This window comes from Ambystoma mexicanum, chromosome 2q (genome assembly GCF_040938575.1).
Source record: "Ambystoma mexicanum isolate Mex_15411 chromosome 2q, UKY_AmexF1_1, whole genome shotgun sequence".
Taxonomy (NCBI): Eukaryota; Metazoa; Chordata; class Amphibia; order Caudata; family Ambystomatidae; genus Ambystoma; species Ambystoma mexicanum.
The window spans coordinates 365,968,533-365,985,688 of record NC_090924.1 but is presented as its reverse complement, the minus strand read 5'-3'; the positions used below and the strand labels follow the sequence as shown (position 1 = coordinate 365,985,688).

At 43.8% G+C, this 17,156-nt stretch overlaps 1 protein-coding gene across 2 annotated transcripts in view; it reads right to left on the bottom strand.

Annotated features, from left to right (window-relative positions):
• SCNN1B (sodium channel epithelial 1 subunit beta) overlaps positions 1–17,156 on the bottom strand; it is a 449,291-nt gene that overhangs the window by 119,404 nt on the left and 312,731 nt on the right. For both annotated transcript variants that reach the window (XM_069647395.1, XM_069647396.1), the window contains exon 8: positions 7,578–7,695. In XM_069647395.1, the coding sequence (XP_069503496.1) occupies positions 7,578–7,695 (118 nt within the window). The remainder of the gene's footprint in view (positions 1–7,577; positions 7,696–17,156) is intronic.

The window sequence follows — 17,156 nt, the reverse complement described above, 5'->3', positions numbered from 1 at the left end:
AGACCAACGTTCATGTTTAATAGTAAAGAAGAAGGGTACTGTATGGCCAAATGATGCCATTATATTTTTGTGTTTTCATTGAGTCCCCTCTTGTCTGTTTGTAATCTAAAACTCCATGGCTCCATGGCTGTTCTCTAGATTAGGGAAGTTGAGTTATGTCACCCCCTGGCCTAGAGGATGTCTTGATATGTTTAATGACAGCCCATGTCAGATCCTCTGGAAAAGGTTTAGCTGCCATGTAATGATTTTTGTGCATGTAAACCACATTGGCTGTATTGCACTTAATACAGTACCCTTGCATCCATGGTGCATATAATGCTAGGTCCAAGGTCTTTGTTGGTGTTTTAGAATAACATACTGCAGATGGGCTGCGACCACTCACTGCCGGCATGTTCTATAGCTTCTGCTGTAATCTAGACATAGTTGTTTGGTCTAAGATATGAACTAGTTTATAACACAGATTAGATGACCATTTAAATTCAAATCTCGGTTTCGCTAATGAACTAACATTCAGGATATGATACTCCCTCAATATTTCTCTTATTTCAGTTGGTTAGACACTGTAGCAAATTGGCCACAGGGAAGCTTTTGCCTGTGGGATCTTTGGCCTGTTAGTTTTTTATTGACTTTGGTTTGAAGAGTATTTTCAGTTACGCCATTTTTTAACATCCAGAGAGTGTATTTGCGTTTTGCTGTATCTATAGGTAAATTGTAATAATGCATGGTGAGTATTAACCCATTCAAAGATTGCAATTATGTTTCTTTATCCTCTCAGAAGAGCCAGATGGCATAAACATACAACCCATGAAGAAGATTATTCTTACAGGGATTTTTCTCTGCGTAGAAGCGTGCTCTCTCAAATTCATTCCCATATATGTTGGCCAGACTGGCGTAAACGCTGCAGACATTGTGGTTCCGGAGATTTGTTCATCGAATTGGTTGTTGCACACAAAGATTTCTTTTTTTAAGCCATTTCCTCCAATTTCATTATCAATCCAGTGGGTGTTTCAAGCCAAGAACCTCTATGTAACAAAACCTTCTCTACCGTCTGAAGTGTTTCTCCTTGTGGTACAGTTGCATGCAAAGCGGACATACCAACAGTCAGGAAGTACAGTTTTGTTTGATCACAATTACAAGCATGCAACAGGTTAAAAACCAGAGTTATATCTTTGATATAAGATTTCAGGTTATATATATGCTGTTTCAAAAAGAAATCAACTAATTGTGATAGAGGGTCTAGAAGAGATCCAAACCACGATACAATAGTCCCAGGAGAATAGCTCAGCGGCAGCGTGCGCGTCTTGGAAGCAAGACGACACGAAGCAACAACGGGTTCGATCCCCGGGTCCGCGCTTAGAAACCCCTGGGAGTTTAAGCGCGTTATAAATACGTAACTAAGACAAAAAAAAACAACACAATTACACAACTAAGAAAAACAAACAATTCCTGTAACAGCGCCTCGATGCCTGTGGGCTGTGTGAGCGCTTTATAAATGTTAAATAAATAAATAAATAGGTGGCCCCAGTGGTGGATGCAAACCCTTTCACATTTTAGGGAGGGTATAAAGGGCTGGGGTTTGGGGATATTTGCATTCTAAAAGAGCTGCCTCTTTGTGAGATATAAATTCTTCTTCTAGCACTTCCTCGGTTATAGGTGTAATCAGTGCTTATATCTCTAAGGTAGGGTCACTCCCTAATGGTGCAAAGCTCTGTCTGTCATTGCAAAGTGTTAGCAACATACCTCGATATACTTCAATATTCATGGTGATAATGGCTCTTCCCTTACTGGCTGGGCTTTATAATAATTGTTAACTCCTGTTCTAAGTTCTTTATAATCCGTTGTTCTGCATTGCAGAGGTACCAGAAAGTCCTAATGTTATGAGATTCTAGCCTTTCCTTTGAGGAAGGCATTTTCAAAAGTAATGGACTCCAGGCTGATAAAATTTGGTGGCGGGTAATATAATCCCATTGTGCTGGGATTTTCTGGAATATGTTTGTTCCCAAAATACTGTTTCAATCTATTTTTCATAACAGCTACAGGAGTGACGGTAGCTCTTCTACCCACCTGGCCACTGCTCTCGGTACCAAAACATAATAGTTCCAGCGATTGCTCATGTACCCCACTGGGAGTGTAGTAGATTATTGATCCGAAGTGAAGTTTATTGGAAAATTGTACTAAGCTAAGAAAAGTATATCCATCACACTTTACTCCAGCTCCAGTGTGTAACCCATATTTGGGTGCCTAGAGAAGCCCAACAGTCTAGAGGAAACCCCTAGAGATTTGTGTCTCTTCGATGATGCACCAGAAAATTGCTTGTCCGGCCCTTCATAGGCAGACAATTGAGTTAGAATCTTTGGAGTGCCGATGGATTATTAGATATGCGTCTCTGATTTACCAGAAGTTTAGACTCTCTAATCCTATAGATAAGGAGGTGTTTCACTGTCATAGTATCCAGCTTTCAAGAAGTCTCTGCACTGGGAAATAGAACAACAGCTTACTCTTAAGTGCCAAGAACGAGGTATCTCGTCCTTGAAATTACCTCCCTGTTGCCAAGGACGCGATACCTCGTCCTTGGCACTTAAGGGGTTAATGAAGGGGAAAATGTTAGAAGGCATTGAATGGCGAAATACCGAAATCACCAAAAAAGGTCTTGGCACTGGGGGGGAAACCCCATGGCAGTTAAAATTAAAGTGCAACCAGTTCTCAGGCCTTCTTGGTGCCAACCCTGTTGACAAAGTTTGGTGATCTTTCGAAGAGTCATTGAGGATACGCCAGTTAGGTAAAATGTGTTCCCGATGAATAACATGATTGAATGACAAACTGGTGCACTAATGCTGGAAACACATACAGGGGATTTGCCCGCTGAAGGTTTGGAGATACCTGTTTTATGGCTAAGAGATGGTGCTCTGCTTGCTGAGCCTTTACTGGTCTCGGGATCATGGTTTAGAGCCTTGGAAAGCCATGCTCATTATAAGCCCATCCAACCAGAGACGCGGCTGCCCAACTGTCAAGCATGAACCACCTGGAAGTAATGTGTAACAGAGACTTGCCTTGAGTGCCCATCGCTTGGAAGGAGAGGAGAGGCCTGGCCTAACCGAGTGATCTCTGGGAGAGACCCAGGGGAATGATGCCTTCTTCTGCCAAGAGCAGCGTCCAAAAGGGACTGTATGGGAGATAAAAAAAAGAATGTGCCAGTGCTACGTTGGTGCCCTACAAGCAGTGCTTAAAGTGGGCCGGGGCCTGCAGGGCCCTGCCGGGGCCCCCCGTCCTACCACAACATTGCCGGGATGCATGCGCCTGCAATGAAGTCAGGCAAGCTGACAGAAGTGGCAGCCAGCCACAATGACGCTGTGACTGGCTGCCACTTCCGTCAGTCATAGTAACTGCATCTGGTGACCCCTCGCGTGAGAGGTCACCAGAGGCAGTTACAGACTGTCCCTTTGTTTCCCCAGGTCGCTGAGGCGTCTTTAACCCTCGGCGAACCTGGGGATTCCTCGACATATTTCGAGGTTTATAAAAGATGGCTTTGAAAGTACACATTTCAAGCCATCTTTTATAAAGCTTTGCCGACGGACAATTTTGTCCGTAGTCAAAGCTTTATAAAAGATGGCTTGAATTGTGTACTTTCAAAGCCATCTTTTATGAACCTGAAATGTTTAAAAAGATGGCCTGAAAACTAGGCAAACCGTAGGGTATGCACACAAATATATATAAATGTTATATATTTGTGTGCGTACCTTACTATGGATTGTGTACTTTGCAAGCCATCTTTTATAAACGTAGAAATATGTTACATATCTCTATGTTTAGAAAAGATGGCTTGCACAGTACACACACCATAGTAAGGTACGCACACAAATATATAACATTTATATATATTTGTGTGTATACTCTACGATTTGTGTACTTTTTAGGCCACGCCCCTCCCACAAGCCACGCCCCCAAATGAGCCCCCCCCCTCGATTTCTTACCCCACTTAAAGCCCTGCCTACAAGCATTATCCCAACTCGCACACATGGCAGCAGTTTCTGAATAACTCGAGTCTAGAGCAAACACTTATTAAGTGAGTCTGTAATTGAGCAATGCATCCAAAGCTTCCTCATAATAAGAATCTGTGAAACCAGCTAGGTCCCCCAAAGTGCACTTCGCATCTGCTGCAAGTGCTTCGATTCAAAACTTTGTGGACCCTGCCAATGGGCTCTTTGGTGGCTGCAGCACTTCACACTGCCAGATTCTGTGACATCCCCTGCCACAGCGCCCATGCCAGTCACTCATTCATTGAGGTCCAAAGGAGGCTGTGTAATGTGGCTCTGTTGCCTGTGGTTCGAACAACAGGTTCACGGGGCTCCCTGCCCCTCCCCTTGAGGACTCTCTCATCACTCACTAGTAGCCTTCCATGTGACTAGAGGCCAGACAATGCTGTATCCTGCTGCCGTTGGATGGAGTACTTCCCAAAGCTTTTCTTCTCAACTACATGGGTTACTGCAATCTTGGACTTCCCTGCATCTTTACTGGATATGCATTCCCAAGAAAGCTTAAGGGACATTGAGGGATAACGCATAAGGTTTCAGATGTCTCACCTCCCAAACAATGAAAGAGACAAAACAAGTCCCTTGCCTCGCCGTTCACAGAGACTCTGTATTAACGAGCACTCCGCGTCACTTCAGCCGTCTTCCACCCTCCACATTATTGTGTGGCTTATAGTTAATGGTTATGTATTCTGATCTGGTTTTTCGGGGGCTGTCCATTCCCCTATTATGTATGACCTATTCCCCAACCCCCTACCTCTCATATTCCCTAACCCCCATATTGTTTCGATGGGTTTTTTCAGCAAAAAAACTGTCTGGATAAAAACTCCTCGGAAAAAACCCAGCACCGTAACAACGTTGTACCTGTTGAAGGGTTTACCTAGCATCCCTCCTCACCTTTCATCTCTGCCCTCAGGTAGGCTTTATGTAGCATAGGCTGTGTAAGCAGGTATTGGGCCTGCTCCTGCTTGCAAGTAGCTTGATGGGGTGCAATGGGAGCTCAGATTGTGGCAAGCATCGACCCACTCTGTCTTCATGCTCCCAGTACACGCCTCACAGCAGCGATGCATGAAAGCCCCACCAGTCTTTGCTTCCACCCGTCTGTCCTTGTGCAGTTACTCAACAGACCACAAGCTCAGCATGAAACACCAGTAATTCACTGACAGCGACTCCCTGTTCCTTTCCCTTGTGTGATGTTTCAATATCAAACACTGAATGAGAAGGTTTACACCAACCGTTTCTCATAGCCAAGAATGCAGCTCGATAACCACATTGACATCCTCGTCTTCTTCATTGACTCTCTGGTTCTGCAGGTTTGTCATACCAAACACTTAGTATGCCATGAATCACAACGTTGTTGCAGAGTTTTTAATTGCTCCTGTCAAGTTAGTGCACGCTTTGGTAGGCTGGCTTGTTACCCGGTCCCAGAGCCATTCCTACTGGATGCCGCGCCTCACTAGCACAAGCTGACCTGCCTCCCTCTCCTATGCACATAGGACTTGCACACCTCATTTTGAATTACAATCCTCCCTAGTTCACGATTTTTTATAACACAGAAGCTAAGTACTGCTTCTCCATGCGCTCTTGCATTGACTTTGATCAGGTGATAATACCGTCCATCACTGGCTGAAAGGCAAAAGAACAGGTAGCTCGTGTCTCGGGTGGTAGATCAGGGGCAACTCGCTCGACTGGGAAGCAAGATGATGCAGAGCAACACGGGTTCGATCCCCAGGTAGGCACTTATAAACCTCTGGGTATTAAGTGCATTATAAATAACCAATTATATATATAGAACTTACTCTGCTCTAATGAACTGATTGCTTCCTGACACAATATGGTTCCACTCAAATCACCTTTACAGTAGTTAGTGCGTTTGTGTGGCTTCTACAGTGCCACAGCCTTCCACATCCCCCTCTCCAGATTTACCCGGTGACAACTGGAGAACTTGACAAACATGATAAATACGTTGTATCCAAACATGACTCAATCACAATCACCTGGCAAACGCACTGAGTGCCAGACCAATATGTTGTTGCTCTAAAACCTGATCACTAGAATGAGTTCAAATACAGAGTACGCAATTATTAGAACAGCCCACGGGTAGCCTAGAAGACAACCAAAGGGCAAAGCAATGGATAGCAAGAATCCAATGACGACAATCCTGGATAGACGGCATGTGCCGCATTAATCCATAGATAGCCAATAGAACAATGACATGCCCTTAATGCAACCACAAGGCCAATCCATGGATAACCTACAAGACAATCGCCTGGTCAGTCACCCATGTCTATAAGACAATCCCATGACCAACCAATGGACTGTGTGCAATCAATCACAAGGCCAGTCCATGGATAGTGTAAAATCAATGCCAGTGCTCAGTAGATCAGAAAATAATCAGAAGGCCAATCCTAAAACACAAATACTGCACTGATTAGGAATAGCTTACACATGTACACCTGTGTGAATGTAATGATAAACGCAAACCGATTCACTAGACCGCTGTATAAGTATGCCAGTCTGACATCACAAGACTAATGAAATGGTATATGAATACACTATCCGGAGGCCAAAATAAGGTCAGCCGAAAACGCCATCACGTTGTCAATCTAACAGTCGCCTAAAACATAAAAGCGAGCACAATGGAAGCAAGTTCAAAACAAATGTATTAGAGCAGTGCAAGTATGGTCTGAAACATGCCACTTGACTAATGTACAGAGAAGGTAGCCTCACCCACAATGATTAGACCAATGAGTCTGTGCACACTGGGGCATATCAGCGTGCTGTGCCTTAAAAGTAATACATAATAATAATAATAATAAAAGAGTAATCTTAAAGAGGTCATTACCCAAGTCATAGACTATAGCAGAAACAGTAGATCAGTATGAGAATAGCCTAAAACTGTTTCACTAACCAGATGCCCTGATAACCATAAGCACAATGGGCCTCATTACGAGTAAGGAGGTAGCCATGCCGCTAAAAAGTGGCATGGCTACCTCCATACCGGGTTCCAGGTCTGGGTCCTGCAAAAGGGGACTTACCGGGCCATTCCAACCTTGGGGGGCCCGGTAAATCCCTTTTGCGGGATCCGGACCCGGTACAAACATAGCGCTCAATGGGAATGGGGAGGATGCTAACAACGGGCCCGTTAATGGTGGGCCTGTTAGCATCCTGGACTGCTAGTGGGACCCGCTAAGGACACCTGGTTTGACCAGGCGTTCCTTAGAGGGGTCCCGCAGCAGTCCTCGTAATAGGGCAGCCCGTAATGAATGGTGCCGGTCCCATACTGGCACCGTTCATTACGGGACCGCCAGGGTGCTAATGAGGCCCAATGTATTGATAGTGCAAAGACAATCTATATACCAATGTATTAACAACTTAAAACACAGTCTCAGACTTGAACCTAAAGCCACACCTTGTGTAAGTGCAAGAGGGGACAGCCACAATAACTGAACCAAGAGAGGAGGGTGAAGTAGGCTTTGAATGCCAGGATTTCTTTGGTAGAAGATCTGGCACCTTGCGCTTTGCGTCAATAAGTCTCCCCGCACTTACCCCAATCCGGGTCACTGTTGTGGTTGCAGAAATGGGCTCCTTGTGGCAGTGGATACATGTAGTGGGCACAGCCGCACGCGCTGAACATCTGCTCCTGAAAACAGGACCGGAGGCAGGCCTGGAGAGGAAGAGAAAAGATGGTATTGTAAAACCTAGAGCAGGTGGGTCTGCAGCCAGGGGCGACATTGTGTCTAGGGGTACTGCACTCAGGTACAACCCCAGTGCGACTGCTGACAGGGATGAAACCAGCGCTTTATGTAGGAGTACTACAGCAGAATAGAGTAAAAAGTTTGGCCCCAAAGGGGGCTAAGAGGCCAGGCTTAATCACTGCAGATTGTTGTAGAGTGCCCACTTACCTCGCTGATTTTTCACATACGTAGCCTGTTCTCCATATGTGCTAGCTGTGCTCTATATAGATGCACACAGTTCATGCCTGTAAATAAAATACCGGCACCCATGCCTACCCCTTAATTAGGACCTATATAGTACCTATATAGTGTACCACCTGGGGTTTGAACATGCACACCCCGATCCCCAAGCCTATGCTTACCCTGTGTGCAGAAACTCCCCTTCACCTAATCCAGCAATCCATAAGGATGTCTACTCCTATCCCTGCAAGCAAAGCCTACATCTTCCCAGAATTCTATGCTATGTACACGACTCTTCAAAACCCTGTAGAAACACACATACTGCGCTGCCACAATTTTCTTTTCGCATTCTACACGGATCTCCCATTCATTTCTTAACTCCCCACCGATGCAGACACGGGTGTCCCTTCACTTGAACCATACACTTACCTGTTCAGAAATCTCAACCACCCACTATATATTTCCCTTTTCAAACTGAACAAGCTTTGTTCCTTAGCCACACTCTTCTCCATGCTAACACACTCCGCCGTATACTTGAGATTCAATGAATAATGCACCACACTTTCTCCAATACAGAAGAATATTCAACCCTTGCATCGCATCAGCCTGGAGTGTGATTTGGATTTTATTCAGGCCGGCCTGCACGTGCACTTTAACCTACCTTGGAAGCGCAAGAACACTCGACAGCAGAGGACAACCAAATACATTAACACTGGACCAACATTCTTGAACCCAAATGTTCCCTTTCACCCAACAATTCCCTCCTTCCATCCAACTACACCTTCATCTCTCCACCTAACACAACTCACACAATCAGCATTCACATGCGGCAGAAAGCTGCCTACAAATAAACCACATTGATGTAGAAGCTACACTGGCCACTTTTCTTGGCCAATCCTCCTCAACCCTCCTGCAATACCACAACATCAGCAGCTAAGGAGGTCCTTGCAGTGCTGAGTAAAAGTAATCTAAGGGTCCGCAGTCCACATAACATTGTTGGGAAGCTTCTTCGACAGGATACCTTTCAGGGAGCCACTGTGAAATCAAACACCATCCACGGTCATGTAGTATCATAGGAGTCCTTAGCAGGCATTCACCTTCACGTAGGTTTGTGCTTTGGGTGGCTACCTAGCCATAAAAGCCTGGATTGTGGCTTTGAATGTCTGTAGATCCCACCCACCTACCTGCTGTCCTAGATCTAACCAGTAGGGCATCAGACACCTTCCTGAGGTGCATCTTATGGTCGTGCCGATTGCACCAAATGCCACTATGTCATCCAGGTGGGTGAGACAGAAATGATCCAGTTCTTATTGATGAGCCCCTGGAAGGTGGAGCGTATAGTGCTCATATCAAACAGCATTGACTCATAAGTGGGATGGATTTCTGGAGGCGGGAATGCTGATGTATCACCAGTATCAATCATCAGGGCTTTTTACCAAGAGCCATTGATTATGTCAAAAACTCTCCGGTTTTGAGTGGCCAACTTGTCAATGAGCTTCTAGCTCCAGGAACAGGGTGCACCTCAGTCTTGATTACAGCATCAAGGCCTCTGTAATCTATATAAAATCTCAGGTATTGTGTTCCAGAATTGAGGGGCCAGACCCTGGCCCTCAAGAGGGACTTACATCATCATCACATCAACGTCTATGCGGTCCCGACCTGAGCGGACAACCTATATGCCTTGGATTTGACTAGCTTGCTCCCACTGTAGTGTGTACACCAATGCGACAGAGAAAAGCAACAGGCAATTCTTGAGCAAAGCACAGCATTCTCGCTGCTACATGGATGTCAGAGTGGATTAAAATGTCACTTCCTTCATGAAGCCGTCTGTACCAGCTCTTTGAAGAGGGGCTCACCTTCCTCCTCTTCTGGATTAGAAGCATTTACTCCATGGCCATTCCATAAATGCCTTTCTACCACCTGCCATTTTTATGCATTTTGCAAATACTCTGGTGGCATTACACAGCGTCGTCCTGTCCTTGGATACAAGAAAGAGAATCAGACCACGAAAGGACCCCATTAGCAAGGCTTCCTTCAATTTAGCTATGCTGACCAGACATCCCGGTTCTGCCGGGACTGTACCGGAATTAGGACCCCTGTACCCCTGTCCCGAGAGTTTGTTAAATTAAAAATACACATCCTGGGACAGGGAGGGTGGCCACTGATGGTAATGCAAGGAGGTGTTGAATGTGCTTAGGGAGCTAGACCTACTTTTATGTTTCTAACCCATCTCGCTTTTTCTTTTTCTAAATCTGGTCACCCTAGATAGAGTAGCCTGCAAGAATAAAGTCTGCTTCTGTAAAAATGGCATAAGCCACTCTGGTCGCACATACGTTATTGCTATGATCTCTCTGTAGGATAATGTTAATGTTAAAGGGTATTTGTACCGCACACTATCACCACCGGAGTGGTCCCCTGGCGCTCTGGAGGCTCTGAAAAAGGGAGAGGGGAGGTTGAGTTAGTGGGAATGAGCTGGAACAGTGCAAGAGAGCAGTGATGTGCTGTTGGCAGACTCATTCGACTCAGTGTAGTAGCGATTGGAGAACTGCAGATGTGTTAGCGCTCTACAAAGAATAAACTAACCTAAGGTGCAAGCGCCATTGGCAACTTTAACAATGCAAAGCTAGCGGCACTTTGAAACGGGCCTTCGATTGCATTGGTCATTCCCACTGTGGGGCAGCACCCATAGCAACGTCACAAGGTGCTTATAGATGGAGGCAGGCCACTTTGCGCTGCGGAAGGATAACGTGGGCTTGAAACTCCAGACAATTATTGTACCCGTTTACCTTAAACAAGGTCGCCTTTACAGCACTCAGTGAGATGTGTTTGGAATACCCGTCTGGCTCATTACTTGCAAATGTCGGCGTTATGTGTAAAAGTTACCAGTCTAAGTGGGGCGTCTTCGGCGGCTCATAACAAAGGTTTCAGATATCCCCCCAGACAATGGTCTATCACTTAACAACGAACAATTAGATGTACTACACGTGACAGGCTGCTATTAGGGACAGTGTAGTTCGGGAGGCCCTGGGGCATGTACATTGTTCCCCGCTGACAACAACTCTCTTAGACCAACTCGAAACTTTTTTGTTCCGTGGCTAAATGCTTTGAGGCCATAAAAATGGGGAAAGAGCGCTATATAAATAACGAAACACAATACAATACATGAGCTTACGACTGCTGGGAGAATTCACCATTCCGGAACTGTTTGTGAAGTTAAAGCACACTTCTGACCACCCGATTTACAACTAAACTGAAATCCGTTTCATCTCGATTGGCTGTCAATCAGCATGGCTGCAACCCTCGAAAGATCTTTACTACAGTGCTCCCTTCCTGCCTACTATGCTCCGCTGGGGCCACAGTTCCACTACTTTTTTTGGTATACTTCTAACACTGAGCTGATGAAGACCAACAGGTAAGATAATGAAAAAGGCTATGGGCCCGGATTGAGTTTAGCAGTATTACCTACCGAAGGTAATGTCGACAAACACATTTGTCGTTAAGCCAAATGCTGCCAGAATTTGCATTTAGAGGGACAATTTTGTACATACTAAAACATGTAGATTCTCTGTTAGATGCCCCTTTCTTTTGCAAAAATAAATTCCAGCTCATTCAACTTTGCTGGGAGATTTTGCTGCGCTAACACGTTTAAAGAAAATTTCAAAACATTTAAAAAAAAAATAATTTCCACTGGATTAAAAAGCTAAAATGTTGAATTTACTGCATCTTTACGAAAACAGACATTTAAGTTATGCAGAATTTCACCTTTGGAGAGTAAATGATGCACATCTCCATAGGAGAGATGCCGCCCTTAGTCTCCGGTGCACGTGGGAAATCCTAACACCCACTGTACATCTCTCCCTAGACTCCTGGGCAAGCAATAGGACAGATCCAATCTTTTTCACTGTTAAGTCAATGGTGAAAAGAAACTCCATGGGACACACACACACACACATGCCCTCACCCCTTTCACTATGGGACATCTTAATAGCCATTACTCTATCCTTGAATCAGATTACTGTTCTCTGACTGATAAGCCACCAGTAAGCATGCTGGGGAGTTTCTTGTATTAAGTGTTCTTCCCTATTGAGGAAACATTGGTATTCTCACAAACCCTAAAAAGCCAACTTCTAACCTATGGGTTCCATTATTTCCTTATTTCATTTAAACCTTTTATGGTGTGTGAACCGATCACAGAGGCTTCACAGCACAGAGCAATCAAAAAATAAAATACAAACAAACCAGATAAATGGCATCAGGGTATCGAGGACACAGCACGAAGACGACTAGTCTAGTGAAGAAATAGAAAAAGTCCCAAGTTCTTTCCGAAAGCGTATTAAAGATGAGGCCAATCACAGTTTGTCAGGCAGAGAAGTCCAAAAGTGAGGGGTAGCAAATTAAAAGGATTGGCTCGGAGTGCAAGATTTTTGATATTCAGTCGCAAGAGATGTATTCCTGATAGCCCTCAAGTCTGCTGCAACCTGCGGTTTTTCTGCTATCTGCTATATATGTAGGAGTAGGCAGAGCTACGGCCTTGTAGCGAATGTAGGCTACCGCGAAAAGAATGCAAGTGTGCCGAGGAGGCCAATGTAGGATGGACGGGATCGAGGTGAAGTGATCATATTTTCTTCTTTCCGTTCACCAAACTTGTTGCGGCTTGGAGTGCTGATTTCAGTGGACGAAGAGTACAATTCGATGCTCGCATGAGAACTGGATGCCCTCCATCAATGTGAGATAGAACAAGCGGTCTGGCACAGTTCTGAAGAGATCAGAAGGAGTAAATTATTTGATTTTCCGTAATAGGAGATGAATGGAAATTGGCAGATTAGCAGCATGTTCTTTTAATGAAAGCATGGCATCTAACCAAAACCTAAGCAATGCGATTCCACTGCTGGGACCAACTTTGGAGTCTTGCCATCCTTGGTGACAAACGATATCCACGGGCCAACCAATGTTTTCTTGCTATGCGAAGCAAAGACAAAATCAATCGCTTTTAGTGGCAATGGATTTGGAGTTTGGCTACCACCATTCAACCCTCAATTTCAGACAAACAGGACACAGGTCTCCTATCATCATCAGCCAATGATACATGAAGATAAAAGTGCTCATCAGGATACTGATCAACTGCAACCCCAGATTGTTGGACAGGATCTCCCCACTTTCCAGCATACAAGTTAAACTGTAAAGGAGAAAAGGTTGTGTTCGACCATGCCTAAATTGACTGGGATTTACCAGCGGACAATGACCACAGCCAGTTCAAAACCTGGCCTCCTAACCCCATACGAGCATAGAGAATCAAAGGGTGAGTCTCATGGTCCCTGTATCAAATGCCACTAATCGGTTTAACAGTAACAGAAAAACACCCCCTTGTGTCAATTTGTGGAAGAAGAATATCAACCATGACTTGCAAGAAGCTAGTTCTACACAGCCTACACAACCCAGAATTATAGGGATGCAAAAGATGAAACTGATCCGAATGTGCGAACAGATCATTTGCCACCACCGTTTCCAAACTCTTACCAACTAAAGGCAGACTTGTGATAGGCTAATAGTTACATGGCACATCAGGTTCTAAACATGATTTCTTTAAGAGGGAGACATCAAGCATGTTTTAAGATAGGCCGTAAAAGTTCCTCAATACAAAGAGCTAACAAGCAAACAGAAAAATGAAAAGTGCCTTCAGAATAGTCTTTTCTTTTTTAAAGATTTCATTCGAAATGGTATCATCTCAATACAAATGTGGTTTATGAGCAGCAATGATAAAAAGTGTACACGTGGTATGAGGTAAAGGCCTCTGAAAATAGGATGCATGGTTGACAAAAAAAGTACATTGTATTAGCCAACACTTAAGTTCCCCTTGAATTATTACCATCTTCTCAATAAATAACCCATTAATCCATGCCCATTTCTCTGAGGAATAGACAAGAGATTATGCAGGAAATGGACTGGGATAGTTTGAAAAAGATTTTTACATTGATTGTGTGGTGTGCATTTAAAGGCTCCCAAACAGAAGCCCTTTCACATGAACAGCAAGCATTTAAACCCTGCAACCAAAAATGGTCTGGCTTTTGCTTTCCCCGTCAAATGAATGGCGTAATTTAAACTCTGCAACAAAAACGGCCTGGCTTTTGCTTTTATTTCACATGAGTGGCAAGAATTTAAACTCTGCAACAAAAACGGCCTGGCTTTTGCATTTATTTCACACTTTTTCTTTTTGTTCATGTAAAATTAATGAACCATGGGGAAAAGGACCTACCTGTCATTATCAATGGACCAGCAGCAATGTCATTCACCCAAGAAGGAGGAATTCTGTGACATGGAAAACAGGATTTCCTAAACATTAAAATCAAAAAGGGCCTGCACATCTGTGTGCAGATAAAAAAGGCTTTAAAAAGCTACAATGGGAAAAGATATCACTGTTCACAGAAAAATATCAGGAAAGAGGAACAGGATGTGTGGATTGACCAAAGCGTTGCATAGTTTGGTTCCCCCACAGAACTCCAGTGACAGTTGGAGAGACACTTCAGGAAAAACCTGTTCTGGCCGGGTGCAGAAACTTCACAATGAAAAACACCACTCCAGCTGGATGTCGTGCCTCCCCGCTAACAACCCCACAATAAATGTATGCTGCTGGAGTCAAACTTCCCTATTCTGCAGACCGGCTGGCAGGAAAGCGGGGATTTCGAAGAAGGCAATCCTTGGCTAAAGCATTACAAAAAGGTTTGAGCCCTTGTTGGACCCACTTCAAAAGAGCCCACACTGACTTCAAAAGGTACCCATGAAAAACAGGTGAGCCCAGGTAGACAGGTGGCTGTGGGGGATGATGCAGTTCTCGCACATGGTGAACAGACACTCCCAATTAATATTAAAAGAATATTTTCGTTTTAGGAATTTTGCACAGCCATCAGACGGAGGATTGATTTCAATTTTATGCCATTTTTCATGTAATTTCCAGGCGGTTTTGGGGATATAAATTGCATTTACCTGTGACTCTGGGAACTATAATGGCCAGTTAGACTAGGTTTCTGGCTGATCTAAACATGTGCCAATTGGGAGAATGGGTGAAAAGATGGAAAATGAAATTATACATATTCATAAATGTTGTAAATTTTATGAAAATGACAACAATGTGACTCATGGCCATGCAACATTGTACAGATTTGGTGGTCAGCTTATCCAATTCCCCATGATCAACTCAAACAGAATATATGTTTTATATGGCAGTGGCTAGCACAATTATGAAGTTGTGATACATAACTAGTTTTTGCCAAAAAAGTTATAAGGATGATGACGAATGGAAAAAGACAGATGGTGCTCTCCTCCCCTGAACCACTCCTGACTGGGGGTGGATTGATGGATGGTAACTGTCCAATCCGAGTGGCAGGGGTAATTACTGGGTACTCTCCCTAGATTGTAAAATTAGTGATGTCATTTCTCCTATATAAGGGGGACTGTACTAGGGCTCAGTACACACAAAAACCGGGGAGACAGAAAAGGAGGACGGAGAGAAGGCTGCTGAACCTTACCACCTTTGAGAGTGGTGTGACCAGACCCCCTGCCCTTTCTTTCCAGAGTGTCCTGAGATGCAGCTGGCTTTCCCGAATCTTAAACAAAGGCTTGCTATGTAAGTAGCAAAAACCCAGCCCTAAATTGCATAAACCCTTCCTTTTTGTAGCAGTGCATACAATATTTCCCCATTGAGGACCCTGACTGGCCATGTAGTTCAGTCATCTCCCCATAAAAGAATCTCTTGTTTGCCTTCTTGGTCTGTGTCAATACCCAGTATTTTTGTGAGTAAATCAATTAATTCCCCCATTGAATTTCACGGATCGGGATTGTTGAAATTCGAAAACAATCTTGCTCCTAGTGTCTTTATTTCATTGTTATAGTCATTAAAGTGTTGCCCCAAACAAATTATTCCCATTCTGAGCTGAAAACCGAATCTGTCCGTGCATTGTGTGCATTACCAAACAAATCCCTTTTTGCATCTGTCAGTTTAAACCCAAACTGGTTTAATTACTGTGAGCAATCCCCTTTGCCTGGAAGTCTACCTTTTATGTGCCTCTGTCTTTGTCACTGAAACCCGATTTTCCTATTGTAAGCTAAACCCCTTTCCCGAGCTGCCCGTCATTGTAAGCCGCAGTGTAAATGAATGTCCATTTTCCACTGTATTTTCCCTTTGCATTCTCCAAAAACCAAGTTTCCTACTTCATTTCTATTTTGCCCAGGTGTGCCGATTAGTATTCTCTAAAACTTTGGCTAAGTGTAAGCAATACGAAACTCTTCTATTCTGTCACCTAGAAGTTGTGAAAAATAATCAAAACCCCATTCTTCTATTTTGCTCCAAAAAAACTGGTTTTCCCTTTCTTTGCTGGCTTACCATCATGTGGTGGTTGGCTTCCCCCCAAATCCGTTTTTTTCCCTATATTCCTACTCCTTTCCAATGCCTTCCATTCTAAGGAATGAAGTTTAATTGATGTTTGGGGGTGAATGTTGCAGGTGGGAGTGCTTAAATGTAGGTGCTATCACTTTGTGGTAAATTGTTATCTTTCTGTTCGGTCATTAAAAAAAATGGAATTAACTGTAATAGTATATCTTAACCTGGTGTTTTATAGAGATTATTGCATTTTGTGTTGCCACAACATTGTTGGCTGTGTAATTGGTGGATTTTCCTTTTTCATTAAATAATACATTTATAAATATCTTATAAATACACACCGGCCTGGTTCCTGGTCTATTAGGACAAAGGGTGCTGGTGGAGGTTGGGTGTGAGGCGGGTTGTAGGCCTCTTTAAAAGAATTTGTTATAATAATAAAAAGCATCATCATGTGCGCCACCTTCAAATGTAATGGGCGAGATCCTCGACTTGCAGGTGCTGCATAATATATTGTGACAAGTGCATGCTGCCGAAAATTGTTGCATGAAAAATATGAATTTAGCAGCACTCCTCATTATCGCATAACTTGAAGATTTACATAGACTTCTTCTGATTTAAATGCATGCCAGAGTTTTTCTAACTAATTGCTATTTCTTTACTGACAGAGTTGACGACGAACAGGAATTATTTTAAACCTAGTGCCTCCTTTTCAAAGATCAGCACAGTCAATTGCGCTGTGGAAATACTAAAGGAATTAAATAACGGGTGTACCTTATTCGCTGGGCTCAGCGATGCCACTGAAAGTTCTAGAGCTTCTTGAGATCCAGCAATGGTAAC